The sequence below is a fragment of the Phasianus colchicus genome, chromosome 1 (assembly GCF_987193195.1).
Source record: "Phasianus colchicus chromosome 1, bPhaCol1.hap1.1, whole genome shotgun sequence".
Lineage (NCBI taxonomy): Eukaryota > Metazoa > Chordata > Aves > Galliformes > Phasianidae > Phasianus > Phasianus colchicus.
The window spans coordinates 135,239,172-135,255,731 of record NC_143436.1 but is presented as its reverse complement, the minus strand read 5'-3'; the positions used below and the strand labels follow the sequence as shown (position 1 = coordinate 135,255,731).

At 39.9% G+C, this 16,560-nt stretch overlaps 1 protein-coding gene across 1 annotated transcript in view; it reads right to left on the bottom strand.

Annotated features, from left to right (window-relative positions):
• The window catches only part of SLC9A4 (solute carrier family 9 member A4), a 31,951-nt gene extending 16,360 nt beyond the window's left edge, over positions 1-15,591 (bottom strand). Inside the window, exons 1-4 of the mRNA XM_090135437.1 lie at positions 15,113-15,591; positions 11,706-12,169; positions 5,730-5,989; positions 3,105-3,322 (exon numbers count right to left, since the gene is read on the bottom strand). Of these exons, the coding sequence (XP_089991563.1) occupies positions 3,105-3,322; positions 5,730-5,989; positions 11,706-12,169; positions 15,113-15,365 (1,195 nt within the window). The 5' untranslated portion in view covers positions 15,366-15,591. The remainder of the gene's footprint in view (positions 1-3,104; positions 3,323-5,729; positions 5,990-11,705; positions 12,170-15,112) is intronic.
• Positions 15,592-16,560: the final 969 nt, after the last annotated feature.

Genomic DNA, 16,560 nt, shown 5'->3' with positions numbered 1-16,560 from the left:
TTTGACCTTCCTCAAGAAAACTCTAGCACTCACCTAGGTTTCTGAAAGATAAAAGAACATGTGGAAGAAAAGTGACTTTACAAAAGCAATTTTTCTGTCTTTATCTGAAGGATATTTCTATATGGACTCCAAAATTAAGCTTTTAAAAACGTACAGACTATGCTTTGTCCAAAATTAGCAAGAAAATATTCAATAATTACTGCCTTCTTGCTGTCAGCCCGCAAGAGTCATATCACCTCTGTGGTTGAGTACTCATGTCAACACCATATAACAGAGCTGTTCTCATGCATATTTTTGAATCTCCATAATTCTTCCTCTTTTTCCTCTAGTTAAATGCCTTCCTCCAGGTCTTGAATTTCAAAGATCTGGAAACTTCTATCAACTTTGAGGGTCAAACCAATATTTCTTCCTGCTTTGTTGTTCTATTTGAGTTTGGAATTAACCACTTCAGAGTTCTACAAAATGTTATCTGAACGTCAGTTCCTCAGTGCCAACACTTAGTTGGTCCCAGACTCAGAGTACTGTAGGTTGGAAAGGAACTTTGGAGGTCATCTAGTTCAAACTCCTGATCAAAGCACATCTAATCAGATCAGGCTTTTCAGAGTTCCAATTTAGTCTTGAATGCGCTCAAGGACTGAGAGCTGTGCTGCATTTATAACAATGGAGCACTCTTACATTAAGAAATTAGTTCCTACTCTCTATTTAAAGTTTTTAGTGTTCCAGCTTGTGTCTGTTGTCTCTTATCCTACTGGAATGCACCTCTGTGAAGTCTGGCTTCATCATCTCTCTATCCTCTGACCGACTACTTGTAGATATCAGTAGGGTCTACTCTAGGCTACCACTTTTTCAGGCTGAGCAGAGCCAGCTCTCAGACTCTTCTTGTATGTCCAGTGCTCACCACTTTGGCAGCTTCTACTGCACTTAATCCATGACCTCTTTACCAGGAAGTCCAAAACTGAGCATGGCACTCCAGACACAGCAAATACTCTTACTGCTGCTGAATAGAGAGAAAGAAATTCTTCCTTGGACCTACTGGCTACAAACTTGCTTGTGAAGTGTAGGATGCAGTTGTTCCTCTTTACCAAAAAGGCACACTTCTGACTTTTGTTCAGCCTGCTGTCTACCTAGTGAGGTCCTCCTCTACAAAGCTAATTCCAGCCTGTGTTAGTACACAGAGTGATTGCAACCAAGATGTCAACCCCTACATTTGCTTTTTTGTGAGTTTTGTGAGCTCTCCTTCAGAATTTTTTTTCCAGTCTGTTCAGTTCTCATTGAATACTAGCCTTGCCATCCATTATATTGACTACTCCCCTCAGCTTGATGTCAGCTGCAAACTTGCTGAGTGTACACTTCATTCCATCCTCCAGGTCGTTAATGAAAGCTATGCTGATCCCTTCACTGAGCCCTGAGGGATGTCACTGAATCACAGAATAACAGAATCGCAGAATGGTCTAAGTTGGAAGGGACTCTTAAGATCATCTAATTCCAACCCCGTGCTATAGACAGGGACACCTCCCACTAGACCAGGTTGCTCAAAGCCCCATCCAGTCTAGCCTTGAACACACTCACAGCCTCCCTGGGCAAAAAAAAAAAAAAAAAGTTCCAGTGTCTCACCACCCTCACAGAAGAGAATTCCTTCCTAATATCTAGTCTAAATCTACTCTCTTCCAGTTTAAAACCATTCTCCCTCGTCCTGTTGCCACACTTCCCTATACAAAGTCCTCCCCCCAGCCTTCCTGGAGGCCCCCTTCAAGTACTGTAAGGCCACTATAAAGTCCTCTGGAGCCTTCTCTTCTAGTATAGAGAAGGGGGCAGAATCAACTCCCTTGACCTGCTGGTCACAATTGATGCAACTCAGGACACGGTTGGCCATAATCCTGATGTTTGTCTACTAGCTTGCACCTCTCAGGATCTTATCTTTCACAGTCTCATGGTCACTGCAGTCAGAGCTGCCGTTGATCTTCACATCTTCAGATGTTCCTTCCTTCTATGCAAGTAGAAGAAAAGACAAAGTATAATTCATGGTTGTCTCACTGACAAATGCATCAAGAAATTTTCTTCAACATTTTTCAGAAAACTCCTGGATAGCCATATTGCCCTTCTAACAGATACTGGCATAATTAAAGTCTCCCATGAGTATCAGGGCCTGTAACACTTTCTCCAGTGCATAAGCAATGCTTTGTCTGTCTGCTTTTCTAGATAAGAAGATCTGCAGTAGACAGCTATTAAAATATCAGATGTACTGGTCTCTCCGAACCACTGGTCCTCCGATTACTATGCACATACTTTCTGTTGGCTCCTCATCTTTGCCAAGGGAAAGCTCCATACATTCAATCTGTATTTTGTAAAGAGAACAGTCCATCTTCCTTGTCTTCCTATTCTGTCTTTCTCAACTTTTCAAAGTTTCTGCTGGCCCATCCTTGTCATCAGGAGAAGATGAGAAATGGTGTCCCATAGCTAATGTGACATCCTCTAGGAAATCCTCTGCCCATGCTCAAGGAATCATAGTCTCACAGATAAGGAAGTAGGAGACCTTTGTAGGAACAGGAAAATACTGTGTGCAGAAATTGAATAATTTCATAGGCACTACTTTCTAGTTGTTTAAAACCTCAGTGTCCAAACTGACTTGTGAAGATCATTAGTATAGTGTGGATTGCAACCCTGTGCAGTGGTATTGGCTGAGGAAATGCAACTGGAAATCTGCCTAGAAGAAAAGGTCCTGGGGTGCTGGTCGGCAGCTGGCTAAACAGTTACACAATGTGATGAAAATACTCTGAAGCCCACTTATCCACAGGCATATATTTAACTAAGATGTCTGCTTCTATATAGGCATAATCATGGCAATGTTTCAATTTTGCTTAATATTTTCTATTCTTACCTAATCATATAGCCTGTGCTTGAAAATTGGCATTAAGATTTGTTTGACATTTTTCCTTCTTTTTCTGCATGCGTGGATTTGTGAAATGAAGTTGTCTGTAATGCATGCCTAGTAAATTCATTATTAAACTGGTTATACCAGTCTGCAATGGATTTTCTAACATACCTTTGCACCGAAAGGTTTCTTTCAGAGATGCAGACCAGGTTGTCTGCAAAAACTGACTTACTCAGTGTCCGCCAAATGAGGCAGAAAAGCAGAGTGAAGCAAATAAAAGCCCAGTTCCACTCATGATTTTTCCCCACTGTAGACACTCCCATGAAAACAAAGATCAGGGTCTCGCTGACGCTGCTCAACATCTTCATGAAGTATTTTATTGTCGTGTAGGAATTCTGGGAAACATTCTCCTCCACATATTTTTTCATAGTCACTGCACATGCTGTCATTCTGTAGGAGGTAAAACATCAGAGATCAACCACAAACTGCTTTTGTTGTTGTTCGTTTGTTTTTTATTTAATAACAACTTGAGACTGCATTTATAGTCTTCACTGTCAAATTTTAACCTTCCTAGTATAATATAGCATTTTTCTTCTTCAATAATACTAGCTATTTCAGTTAAGTAAAAGAACTTCATTCAGCTTTATGAATCCATTTTGTATACAGGAAAAAGGAAGCAAATCAGTCAGATTCCCTTGAGGGGAAATGAGGATATCACATTCCTGTTCAAAGTCCTTTTGTATTCTGAATGCATAACGCACAACCACCAAGCATCAAATATTTGAGTATCAAACAAAGGGCAATCAATTTTGTACCAGGCTGTGGCTGTATTAATTAGAGGGACATAACCTGCCTGTGAGTGATCTTTGCCTTGAGGTGCTGGTGGAAGAACACGGCTGTAGTTCTATGCAAGGATCAAAGACTCCAGTGAGTCCTTGCCAGCTGGTTGGCAGATCAGCAGGACCAGGACAAGCTTCAGAAATTCTCCTCCCATAGAAGTCCACTGCTGCACAGCAGGGGAAAATTTAATTACCCTACAGATACGTCTTTTATTCCTTACAGTTATCCAGAGTGTGGGAAATGCTCCTAGGGAAGGAAAGGAATTTTTTTCCACCTCTTTAGTCCTTTTTACTCAAGCTAGAGCCAGCTTCAGAGGTATCAGCCATGTCCCAACACAGATACTTGTCATATTCATGTTGAACAGTAGTCTTCAAGCAAGATTACTGAACAGTTTACTCTTATCTCCTTCATTTTCCACAGCTGTGGATAATTAGATAGATTTAGTGCAAGGCTAATAATATATTCCATCATCTTTCTAGTTCCTGTTGATGTTATTTAGTCTTTGGGGGCTTCTTGTGATGATATTTTTCCAAACTTGTAAATTTGGAGAACATTGACTGCTCATTAAATAAGCCTTTATCTAGTTTCTGTTCTTTTAATTTCTGTTGAAGAAATCTCAAGGGTATTCTGGTAGAACTGAGCAGGTCCAAGGACATTCTAAGGCAATGCCATTAGGCATTAAATTTTAATACTGTTGACTTTCAGAGACACATGCATAATCAACTTTCATGATACAAGTGAAAAATGAATGAATTCCTCAATAATTTAGAAGGGTGACAATAAGTTCCCATCCCCAAAACAAGCAGTAATTTCCTTAATGAAGCAGTAAGAATACTAAATCCCAATTATATTAACATTTTTTATTACTAACAACTTCAGTGCCCTAATGAAAATCAGAAATAAGAGAATATAGAGCTATGTAGTATAGTGTAATGGGTAGGCAAGGAAGCAGTATTCTGGGCAGTGCAGGTAGGAAAGAGCCCATGTGGTATTAGTACTCACTATGTAGTAGGTCTCATCCTGCTCATCCCCCTAACTTTAGGGTTAGGGTTAGGTATCTGAGGTACTTAAGAGCAAAGATGTTGGAGACACAGAACAGAGCCCAAGACTCAATTCCTTTTTCTCATTGCTCAGAGAAACTCATTTCCTATCTAAATAGTTGTTTAATATGGATAATATTCTAATCTGGCTTTCCAGAGTTAGTACAAAGCCAGTCGTTCTCTGAAGCTAACCAAACCTGAGTTTGACAGGTAGAAATGAGCAGATGTAACTATCTCAACAGTCACATACATTGGCTACAGGTTTTGCCACCTTGCCAAGTGACCTGTTCTTTACATTTCCCTCTTCTGAAGAGTTGTTAGGTGCAGAATCCTTCAAATCTCCTTACCAGAAGTTTTACCCTAATGTCTCTCACTTTTACCCCCTATTCCTTTCTCTTCTTCCAGTAATGCTACTCAAACCTAGTGTAATTCCAATAAATTGTGTCAGAAATGATTTTCACAACTATACACAAGAGCAATAACCCTGACATTCCTAAGTTTTTAAATTTCCACTCATTATTTTTCTTCATCTCTATTCTTATCCAGTGTTGAATGCTTAGCCGTAAAGGCACATACACAAGTCTATCATCAATCCATTCTCTCACTGAACTGGTTCTACCAGAGGTAGACTGTTCCCTCATGCTCTGAGGAACAGAAAACTGTCAACTGGTGGCAACAGCAGACATCATACTCACAGTTTGCAAAATTTTTTTTTCCAGTGGGCAAGAATAAAAAAAAACATTGTCAGCACAGATATCTACTCCTCAGTAGTACATCTCTGCCTACTCTGAGTGTAGGCTTGCTTCTCCTAATTATCACAGTACTTACAGACCACTTAGAAGCTGTTTACTGACAATTTGTAGGCTACAGGCTGAAAATGCTGATATTAGTACAACCCCAATCTCAAGTAAACCATCTCCATGAAACATTGCTCCTTTCCCCAAGAGAGCATCTGAAAAGGCATAAGGAATACTCACGCCAAGATGCCTGAGATGTAAAGGATTTCAGCACACAAGTATGACAGGTAGCTGAACATGAAGACCAGCAGTGGTTCGATAGCGGAGACATTGTGGGTGAATCGAGTCATGAGGGCTGAAACAAACCCGAAGACAATGCCGAACAGCATGCCACCCAGTCCCACAACGAAGAAGCGAGCAAAGCCAGCGAGGATATCAATGGATTCTATCTCTTCGTATTTGTGCATCTGGGTGAAGGCGATGAAGATGTTGTATAACACCTGTGTACAAAATGAGGAGATAGCTGTCAGGAGTCTTTCAGAAGCTTGCAGGCTTACTCATTTGATACATATATCTGTGTACATATGTGTGCCAGATATTGCTTTAGGCAGATCAGCAAAGTAATATTTGAAATCTCAGATGGCTCATAATACATCCCAAATTAGGTGCTTTCCAAGTGTTCTGAAAATGGCAAAAAATAGAGAGTAGGTTGACAGTTATGTAAAAAGAGTAAAACTCTCAGGTATCAAGTGTAATTAATGTAGCTGAAAAATACTAATGCTTTTTTGGTTTTTGTATCAGATGTTCAAAGCCCAGCTGGGTACCTTACCAAGCCCACATGCACTCTCACATTCTCCTTCTGACTCATGATGGGGCAGGGCAGAAACTGCAAAATATACTTCTTATATAAAACCTGTTTAGCTGGTCTGTATGATCTGTAAATTGAGCGCACTTCATTGGGTGGACTCTGAAATATCAAATGTCCTTCAGTAGTGCTTGATGCGTAAAAATCGTTTAACATCACATCTCCAATGGGAAAGGAAGCAGGAGGAAGGGGAGGGGAGGGGAGGGGAGGGGAGGGGAGGGGAGGGGAGGGGAGGGGAGGGGAGGGGAGGGGAGGGGAGGGAAGGGAAGGGAAGGGAAGGGAAGGGAAGGGAAGGGAAGGGAAGGGAAGGGAAGGGAAGGGAAGGGAAGGGAAGGGAAGGGAAGGGAAGGGAAGGGAAGGGAAGGGAAGGGAAGGGAAGGGAAGGGAAGGGAAGGGAAGGGAAGGGAAGGGAAGGGAAGGGAAGGGAAGGGAAGGGAAGGGAAGGGAAGGGAAGGGAAGGGAAGGGAAGGGAAGGGAAGGGAAGGGAAGGGAAGGGAAGGGAAGGGAAGGGAAGGGAAGGGAAGGGAAGGGAAGGGAAGGGAAGGGAAGGGAAGGGAAGGGAAGGGAAGGGAAGGGAAGGGAAGGGAAGGGAAGGGAAGGGAAGGGAAGGGAAGGGAAGGGAAGGGAAGGGAAGGGAAGGGAGGAAAATGGCAACCTCAGATTCAGATTGCTTCTAGCTAAATAAATACAGTTATTACAGTTCTGTTATTGGTGTTAAAGTAGAACACTTAGTTAACCAAAGTTGTAATGAATTGCCTTGTTAATACAATAATTATATTATATGCTGATTGACACTGAATAATCCAGAGTAAATGGCTGCCACAACTGCATTTACACAAAGAAATACCCAAAACACACTTTCCCAGCCTGACTGAAATAGGCACTGGTCTGACTCTAAACCTCTTAACTTTTAATACTCTCTTTCAGAGATACACTCAGTTGCCCCACCCACACTTCTCCCTACACGTTTTGTGTTAATGTTGTGTGGGAAGGGGAAATTCACAGTCTCTCTACTCTCACATGTTTTATATTTAATGCCACTTAACCTTCTTCACAACCTCAAGTAGGAAATAAAAGATAATTGCATATATGTAGTTTAGATCAGATAAGTTTACCATGCTCACATTATTAATAATTCTCTTCTGCAGAAGTTCATATTGAAAAATCTCAATTATGTTCTAATTTCATCCATCTTTTAAAAATTAATTGAAAGAATGGGGTGGTAATAAAAAGTTCTTAGAAGTGATAGTTGGCTACCATTAAGTCCTGTCAGATCTGTTTACAGGGAATGTCTAGTATATGGGAGTCATCTTTCAGTTTTCAAGAGAATTTTGGGAACAACTAAAGACTCCAGTCCGCTGTAGCTGTTGTACCAAAGCATTAGTTCCATCAAAACAGAGGAAAGTCATTGATCTTATCTGTTCTTCTTTGTTCTTTCTTCTTCATACACTTAATTTCAGGAGACTATTAAGAAGATTAAAGCAGATATTTTCAGATAGAAGAATCAAGCTCATTAGGATAATAATTATTCCCCAGCTACTACCCAATCTTAAATTGCTGCTGGGAGTGTATGACCTTGAGCTGTCAAACAGGCTGTTCTCCAGGAGTCTCATTGATAATATTTCTGGGGGACAGACAAATAAAAAGCACAAAAGTATTTCATGAGAGCATCCCAAACAAAGTACTGAGCCTCATTTTTCCTTATGACTATGCATGAAAGTAGGCTCTTCAGTGATATGTAAAAAAAAGAGAGTTTGTGTCCCACAGCAAGTAAAATATCCTGTACTTATCTTGCAGTGTCTGATTACAAAGTCTGTTCTCTTTCTGTTCCCCCTTTCTTGCTGATTACAACCTCTTCTTAAGACTTGAAATTCTTTATGATTGATACCAAGGTACTGTGTAGTCTTTTGAATAACGTAAATTATCATCAAATGACTTTGTAAGTTTGTCCCTCATTTTCTGCCTCCTAATGGATCTGTATAAGTGAATCAGCATAAAAGTGAAAATTATTGAAATATGACATCATTTCTTTTTTTTTCTTTTCTTTTTTTTTTTTTTTTTCCTCCTTATAGCATGCTTTCTGAGAATAAACTGTTCTGTACAACAATTTACTTCGGGCATCACAGAAGTAAGCCTCCGTATAAAAGTTGTTTGACAAAGTTAACTTGGGGTGTTTCTACTAGCAGAAGAAATACCGTATTTCTTTATATGGCAGAAAAGCTTGGAACAGCTCAGGATGCCTTGGTTCACTCACAAAGAAGGCGTAGATTGATAGTTGTCCTCACTTAAGAGCTTTGTGAATGTCATGCTTCGAGTTTTTTGGAGGTCACACTACCATGTAGCAGTGTACCACTGGATAACTGATAGAGCCAGGGAGAAGAAGAGCAAGCATTACATTTTCATGCATGTCTCCTGGTGCTGGGTTGTCTGTTCTAGCTGCTGCTTCAGCGGTTGACATGACTCAAACATTGCACACAGTGCTCACATCAGGAGCTCTGGAAGCAAAAATTTTCAGGTGACTGCCTTAACTACTAACATAGGCAGCGCTTTATTTCCTCTTTTAGATAACATGAATTTTAATTTATTTTAAACACAGTGTGTCAACTTTAGTGACAGGTAGAGTATCTCCACACATCTAATGGTCAAAACTTTCCTAGAGACATCAGAGAGGTAAACTCAAATTCATTCAAACAGAGAAATTATTTTTATTGGATCTCCATCATGCTTGAGATTTTTTCAATAGCTCTGTGACTGCGCACAAAGAGAGGACACCATTAGAGAAAATGGTCTCTGCAGCTTCATTTTCAGTATGGCATGGTAGATAGGTGTTCTCAGGGTTTCTGAAATCAGGAATGAAGTGGACAAGGGAAATATCAAGTTTTCTGATGCACATGTGCTCAGCTTCTGTCAAGATGAAATGGACTGGGCGTATGCAGAAGTTGAGTTACAGAAACTTGAAACCCTTTGCAGCAAAATCAGGGTCCTTCACTTGTTCAAGCTTGAATGACATTTGAGCTGTATTTACCAATATCACTGTTTCAGGGCTTTGAAACTCCCACAGTGGGACCAATCCTGGTGCTGCTTACACTACTCCGTTGCTACAAGTCTGCTGAGAAGATATTGGGATAAGAAATGATTAACAGGACCTAGTGCCTTCTTGTTCCATTGACAGACAACTCTAGTGAAGAGAACAGGAAAGGGTGTAAATGGGTTCAAAGGGTACAATTATCACAATTATATGCATCAAAGGACAGAATTATTATTTTGTTCCAGTCTCTTCAATCACTGTTCTAATTCTGATGTTTAGGAATTTTTTGCACTAGGGTATTAAACTCAGTATGGGAGAGGGAGAGCTATTTTTGCCTCAGGTATAATAGTTCAGCAAAAATCATACCTGCTTATCCTGCCAGTGAGAAAATAGCTGATAAGAGGCTAGACAGAACCAAGGGATATTTGTATTTAAATAGTAGAAAAAAAATTAATGCTTATTATATCTAGGTGGTACTGCCTTTTAGAACATTGAGTTAAGTCAAATAAAGCTGGTAAGAGAGAAACAAGGAGGAAATGGTAAAGTAAGAACAGTTTTAAAGATTTCAAAATAGTACGTGAAGTATCAAAGAGAAAAAGCAATCTATTTAGGCTCCATAAACATGATAAATAGTCTAGACTTCTCCTGCGTATGTCCTGGTAGAGATTTTGCAAATGTGGACGCATAGAAAATGTCTTGAGAGGTGACTGATACAGAAACGTAACAGAGAAGTCAACAAATGGATTGCCATGTAGCTGCTTTGAGAAGAGATTTAGTGAGGAGGTGCATGGGGCAAAGGGACCTCACAGTCATGTAGAGAGACCTCCCTTCTGCTTCTTTTGCTAACACACCTCGTACCGTATAAGAATACCTAAACACCTCTGTTTTTTAAGACTCTGACACTATAGATTTACACTGTAACAGGATCCTGACTGAAAGCTCACGTAAATTCTCACATCATGAGTTGGACCCACATCATAAACGCAGATGGGAACAAAGGAAAGATAGCGTAGAGAGCCAGGCAGGCAGAAGACCAAACAAGTTATTCCAGAATGAAAAACAGATACTACTTTCTGAAGTCTACACTGGAAGGAACCAAAAGACAGGTGGCAGTGGTAGATGCACTGTGTATTGTTTGTTACAGCTATAACACATAAGCAGTATGTATGCAAGGTTAAGTGACATTTGTCCCTTAATTCTACTTTTGCCTTATAACTCTGATTCACCAAGATGAAGGATTTATGATCACTGGGCTATGGCTGCAATAAATTATTCCATTCCTTGTCCATTAAACATTACTCATGAGCTGTATTTTTCCCATGAAGCCTTTGAGCAGTGAACTCCATACAGCTTTTACAAGTCCAGGTTCTGCTGTACCCAACGTATGACAGTATCTCAATACTTTTTATGTGTTTTAGATTCCTGTGATTTAAATTCTGTAAAGATCATATCTAGCAAAACTCCTTAACCTGTACTTAACTTTCAGCACATGAACAGTCCTGTTGGTCTCTGTCTAATGAATTTCCTGCTTGAAATGTCTTGTTTGAAAAACATGTGGGTTCTACCAGTCCACAGCTAGAATTTCAAGTTGCTCCGTGCTTCAGTAAAAGCATGGGGAAAATGGGGAAAGTAATAGAGAAAGGAGCTCTGTCAGAAACAAACAAACCACAAAAAAAAAAAAAAAAAAAAAAACCTCTTTAAAAAAAAAAAAAAGAAAAAGAAAAGCAAAGCATTGTTTTGAGTACTTGGAACAAGATTTTCAAGAAAGGTGAATACTTATTTGATGACAATTATTTTATCAATAGAAACAGTTTAGCAAAGTCATTCATGGTTTCTGAAATTCCTGTCTAAGGTCTCTGGAGAATTTCCTGGAAGGGATCAAGGCTACCAGAGACTGTCCATTTTTTTTGCTGAGTGCTCTCTAAGGCATAAGATGGCGGAGGGTCTCCTGCATTGCTATCCCTGCTGCTCTCAGTCCTTAAGGAGTACAATTTTCTATTTATTTGTTTGCACAACACTGAGTGTGTTCCTAATCTGCTTTCACTTATCCTTTCACTTTAGTGAATGCAAGAATAAGGTGTGTTGTCTTAATGTCTAACTAGAAGCAATATCTCTTCCAGTGGTTTGAAAACGAAATGTTTATGAAAGAATTAATACAAGATGTAGTTTTTACATACATCAAAATTAATTGTGAATTGCCAGCAAAATATGCATATTATACTGTATCAAAGATCTCCACAAAGTTGCCCATGCCCTGCATCCAATAACCCTACAAGCAATAAGAGCCCTAAGAGAAGCAGATGAAGAATGGAAAGAAACTCACCACAGTTATGCCATCATTTAGCAATGATTCTCCAAAAATCATCATGTGAAGCTGCTCATTAACAGAAGCTTCTTCAAAAACTGCCAGAGCTGCCACAGGATCCACAGCTGAGATCATGCTGCCAAAGAGCAGGTTCTGCAGCAGGTTCAGGTCAGTCAGACCAAAGACTTCAATCTGGCAGATGCCATAGAGAGAGAGGCCAATCCCAAATGAGTTCAGTAGAGATCCTAGCACAGACCACCACAAGATGGACCCAAGGTTTTCAAAGAATGGACGAGTTGGCATGAAATAACCCTCTTCCAGCACAATGGGTGGAAGGAGGTACAAAAAATAAATACTTGTGTTCATCACCGGTGGGGATTTGTGGTCAGTACCAAAGATGATCGCTCCAACTAGTGCTCCAATGGCAATCAGGATGCAGCTTTCAGGCATGAGTCTTGGTAATCGATGATAGAGATGGAAACCTTTAATAAAACATTTAAATTAGCCTGAAGTCAAATGTGTTTCGCCTGCCTTCAAACACTTAGTCTTCATACTGTCAGGTTCTGGTTTTAGGATTACAAAAGTAAATGCGCAAGTAGCACCATTCCCTTCAAAATGAAACAATCCTGGGTTTGGACTGACCAGGAACCTGGATAAGCCCAAGGGAGCAGGGAGCAAGCAGCTCAGATGCTAAGGTCTGCTCATCTCCTTCCACTTCCAGAAACACCTTGAATAATTTCTCAGACTCCATATGACCCACAGGCTGAGCAAGTGAATACTCATGAACACCACAAAATACAAAGCAGCTTGGTTATCACCAGGAATCAAGGCATGGCCACATAATGCTTTGTACAAGCTGACTAACCTTGCTTTTCTGGGAGTTCGAGTTTCTACATAAGGTAAACAGCACTCTGTAAAGAACTTTATGAGCTAGTTTAGTGGAAAAAAAAAACAACACAACAAAACCAACAACAGTGGTTTCAGCTGAGTTGAAAGAACTACTGACATCAAATAATAGAAAACAATGGATCCTGGGAAGGTTTTTCCTTGCTAAAAATAAGGGTTCAGACTACACTACCAAATGAAGCAATCCAAAGAGTTTTCCTGTCAGAAAGGCTCAGCTTACATCCAGACAGCCAGATGCTCTCCTTTGCCCCAGAAAACAAACAGACATATCTGATCTGCCTGCAAGAACAGATCCTGACCCATAGGTTGCCTGGATGATGCCAGGGAGAAGGCTGTTGGACATGGGCAGAAATTCAGAAAGAGCTCATCTACACTCATGCAGTATGGACAGTTGGATACAGCTTGCTGCCACAGTGTGCCTTCACTTTAAAATGCAGATGCAGCCAGGACATTTTAGAGAGAAAGGGCTACATTTAACTTATAAATGTTATGGGTATGAATCTCTTCCAACCTACTTTGATGCCCTGCTACTGTGGGTTTATGTAATTCTTCACATTTGACATGAATATTGGTACCAACACTGAGATAGCATCTAATAATGGCTTACCCAGTTGCTGTATCAGGGATTGTATAATTACTCATATTGTGAATAAGAGATGCCTTATCTCAAAATGTAAGGAGTTGTTCAGAGTTTACAAGAATGAGAATGAGACAAAGACAGTCATAAATGGTCATCTAGCTCTAGGTGTCCCTGTTGAATGATGGTTGGATCAGATGGCCTCCAGAGCTACCTTCCAACCTCAGCCATTCTATGCTTCTGTGTGCAATCCAATGGGTCTGTTTTCATACCTAAAGCAAGATGAAATTTCATCTCATAACTTTAGCACCCAATGACAAGTTTGCATTTTTGTGATGCGTGAATGTTCAAAAGTCAAAGAAACAAAAACATATTTTCTGAAATTTAGTATTATTTATTTGGGAAATGTACTTATTTTTACCAAAAAGTATGCTATGATCATAACACTACTATCTCAATTATTTTGATTAAAAATAAATTTAATTAATTTTAATTTCATTTTTAAATCGAGTTCAAGACTTCTATCAGTTTTATCAAATAAAGGGATTCTTCTTCCTTCCAATATCTAGAAATGTTTCTTACTTTGAAATTGTGAAATCCAAAAAGAAGATCAGAATTGAAGGTAAACAAATGTAACAGTTTGGAATTCTTCTTCCTTGGATGGCCAAATTATTCAAACTAATTATTTCTTCCAAGTAGAACTGAAGTCAATAGCTCTGCTCTTTTCAACTTACATATTTTTGTTGGAAAATTCCCAGCAGATAAATATGTTTATCTGAGAGGCATCACACAATTCTTCTGAAGTGTGTTATTTCTTGCTCAAAAACACAATACAGAGTAGGTGTGCCTTATGGCATTTCTGGTGCTTTTATGGAGAATAAATAAAGAAATTAATCAACACACTCACTGCTAACACACTCTGCTGATGTGATAACAACAAATTTGATTGGTGAAAAAAATTATTACTGTTTTAGCAGTGAAGGCATCTGTTTATAGGAGTTGCATTGAGATCATTAGCTACTATGAAACTAGAAAATCAGTCAGTGGCAATGATATTTAACAGCTGAGCAACTACGGTATGAAAAATGTACATTTTCAGGCCACCTCTAGGAAATTATCAATCCTCTTACCTGCCCATTCTATAGGAGTGCCTGAAAATCCCACTGAACTTCAAAAGAGCAGGGAAATTACTAATGTCTAGCTCTTCACTGTTGCAATCATATTTATTTATTTCATATTGCTACATTAGTTCCAGTCATATAGATGCATAAGACACAGGGTGAGCATTTTTTTCTGTATTAATTACAATCCCTATTTCTCCAAGAGTTGTTTCTCTTCTTTCAGGTATGTACACTGAGCCCCGGGAGAAGCTAGGTGGAGTATGTTCTATAGGCATTTATGCTGCTTTTCCTATGACCAATATCCATTCAAGCTTCATCTTCCTCCTCTGATTTTACTTTCTGAGCAACTTTAAACAACAAACATTTAAAACAAAGGTTTATAGGAAATTGCTTCCTATTATTCACATGACAGAAGGGTTCTTTCTTCCTTCCCAAAGTAAGTACAGCTGAAGTTTCAGTCAGCTGTTTTCCTGATTTCTACAGCTGTGTCAGATTGTATAGTCTTGTGATATTTAATATTCATCACAAGATATTTAAATATTAGAACTAAGGATGGACAGCACTGTGAAGAGGACATCCATTGCTACTCATTAGCATAGACAGCCCAAAGGAAATGTGAGTTAGAAGTCATATACTTATTTCAATAATTTGGAAGCATTAAGAGGTGAAAGTTTGTTGTTGTCATAATAATGACTTGTTCTTTCCAGGATAGGACAGAAAAACAGTCCCTGGCACAAAAGCATATGCAAGATACTTGGTTACATGGTATGTTTTAAAATTCTTACCAGCAAAGGAGGGTCCAAAATACCATTTCCACTTACCTATTTTTGCAAGAGAGGCAAGGAGTATCCAAAGAGTGACTTCATATGGAATCTGCACATTGTTGTAGTCCACTGTGAAAACCTGCAGCCTCTTATTTTGTGAAGAGCCAACAGCATCATGTTCATAGTGAGGCAACAAACTACTACCCAGGCTAGGCTCATCCAAATAAGCAGCAGTAGAAGGGCATGCCAGAGTCAACAGTGACAGCAAGTAACTCAGCATCTTCATATGTTCAAAGGCAGGAGAGCCCATGTCGAGGGCTGTGGCTATCTGTTATTACAGATAGAGCATACAGTGTGTGCAAGAAAGTACACAACACTCACACCTGTTGATTCCCACTGCTCCTAGCCACAGTCATTTCTTCCTCACTACTCCTTCAGTTGCCTATTAGAGGCCATTGTAAAAGCCCTAACGTACCTGCACTGCTCCTTGTGTTACAGATGAACCTGAAGTTGATATGAAGATACCAGTTCTGCAGGTTTTTCAGACCCAGATAAACCCCAGACACAGCATCACTCTGCTGAAGAGTAACGAGCTTTCCGGATACATTATTTTTCCAGACACTCTGATATTCCTCCCACTAATAACTATAAAAATCACCAATGTGCAGTAAGGGCAGCATAAGTAAATAGTATCAGATGGGCAGGACAGGCTCCATGCCTTCTTCTCCTTCCTTCAGTCCCTGTCTGCCTCCCTAGAGCAGCTGCACTGCAGGTACCATTCTTGGCACTGCTCCCTGCTTCTGTCTCACCTTGTAACAAAACCACTCGGTGTGCAAATAAACGTGATCGGCAGGGTTTGCAGCTGGGACATCTGGTGGATGGCCACGCAAATTACATTCTCCTTCAGAAACTTGTTATCTCTTTTAAAGGCATGTATTTCACTTGGCACATAGTAACAAACGTTATTTAAAAAAAAAAAAAAAAAAAAAAAAGATTATCTCAGATCTCAGCTGATCTGATTTGACCACTTGGAGTCCAAAAGAAGACAACAGAACAAGATTTTCTTCTGAACAGGAACCATTGCATTTCGCTTAAGTATAGCCATACACAGACTGCAAGTTGCATTGAGGGTAAGTGGTATGAACCTTGGGAGAGGACTGCAAGAAAAAAAACAGATGTTTCAGAGCCCTCGGAAGCCCACTAGCTGTAAGAATCACGGGATTTACATCCATGATGTTCAACAGTTTTGGTAGGACCAATGAGTGACCCTTGCCACATGGGATCAGCAGTGTGCAGATGTTTCTGAGTGTGGTAGAAATGCCTTATCCCACTTCATGAAGGATGGTGGTTCCTGGGATCAGCCCTGACACAGCATTCCTCCTTGTCTCAACCCCTTCAGCATACCTAGATGTGGGAGCCTCCTAGAGCTTTCATCCTTGGTATTCTCCAAGGAAGAGGTAACTCATATATAGAGCCTGGATTTGTCTTGCAGAACTGCACAGAAA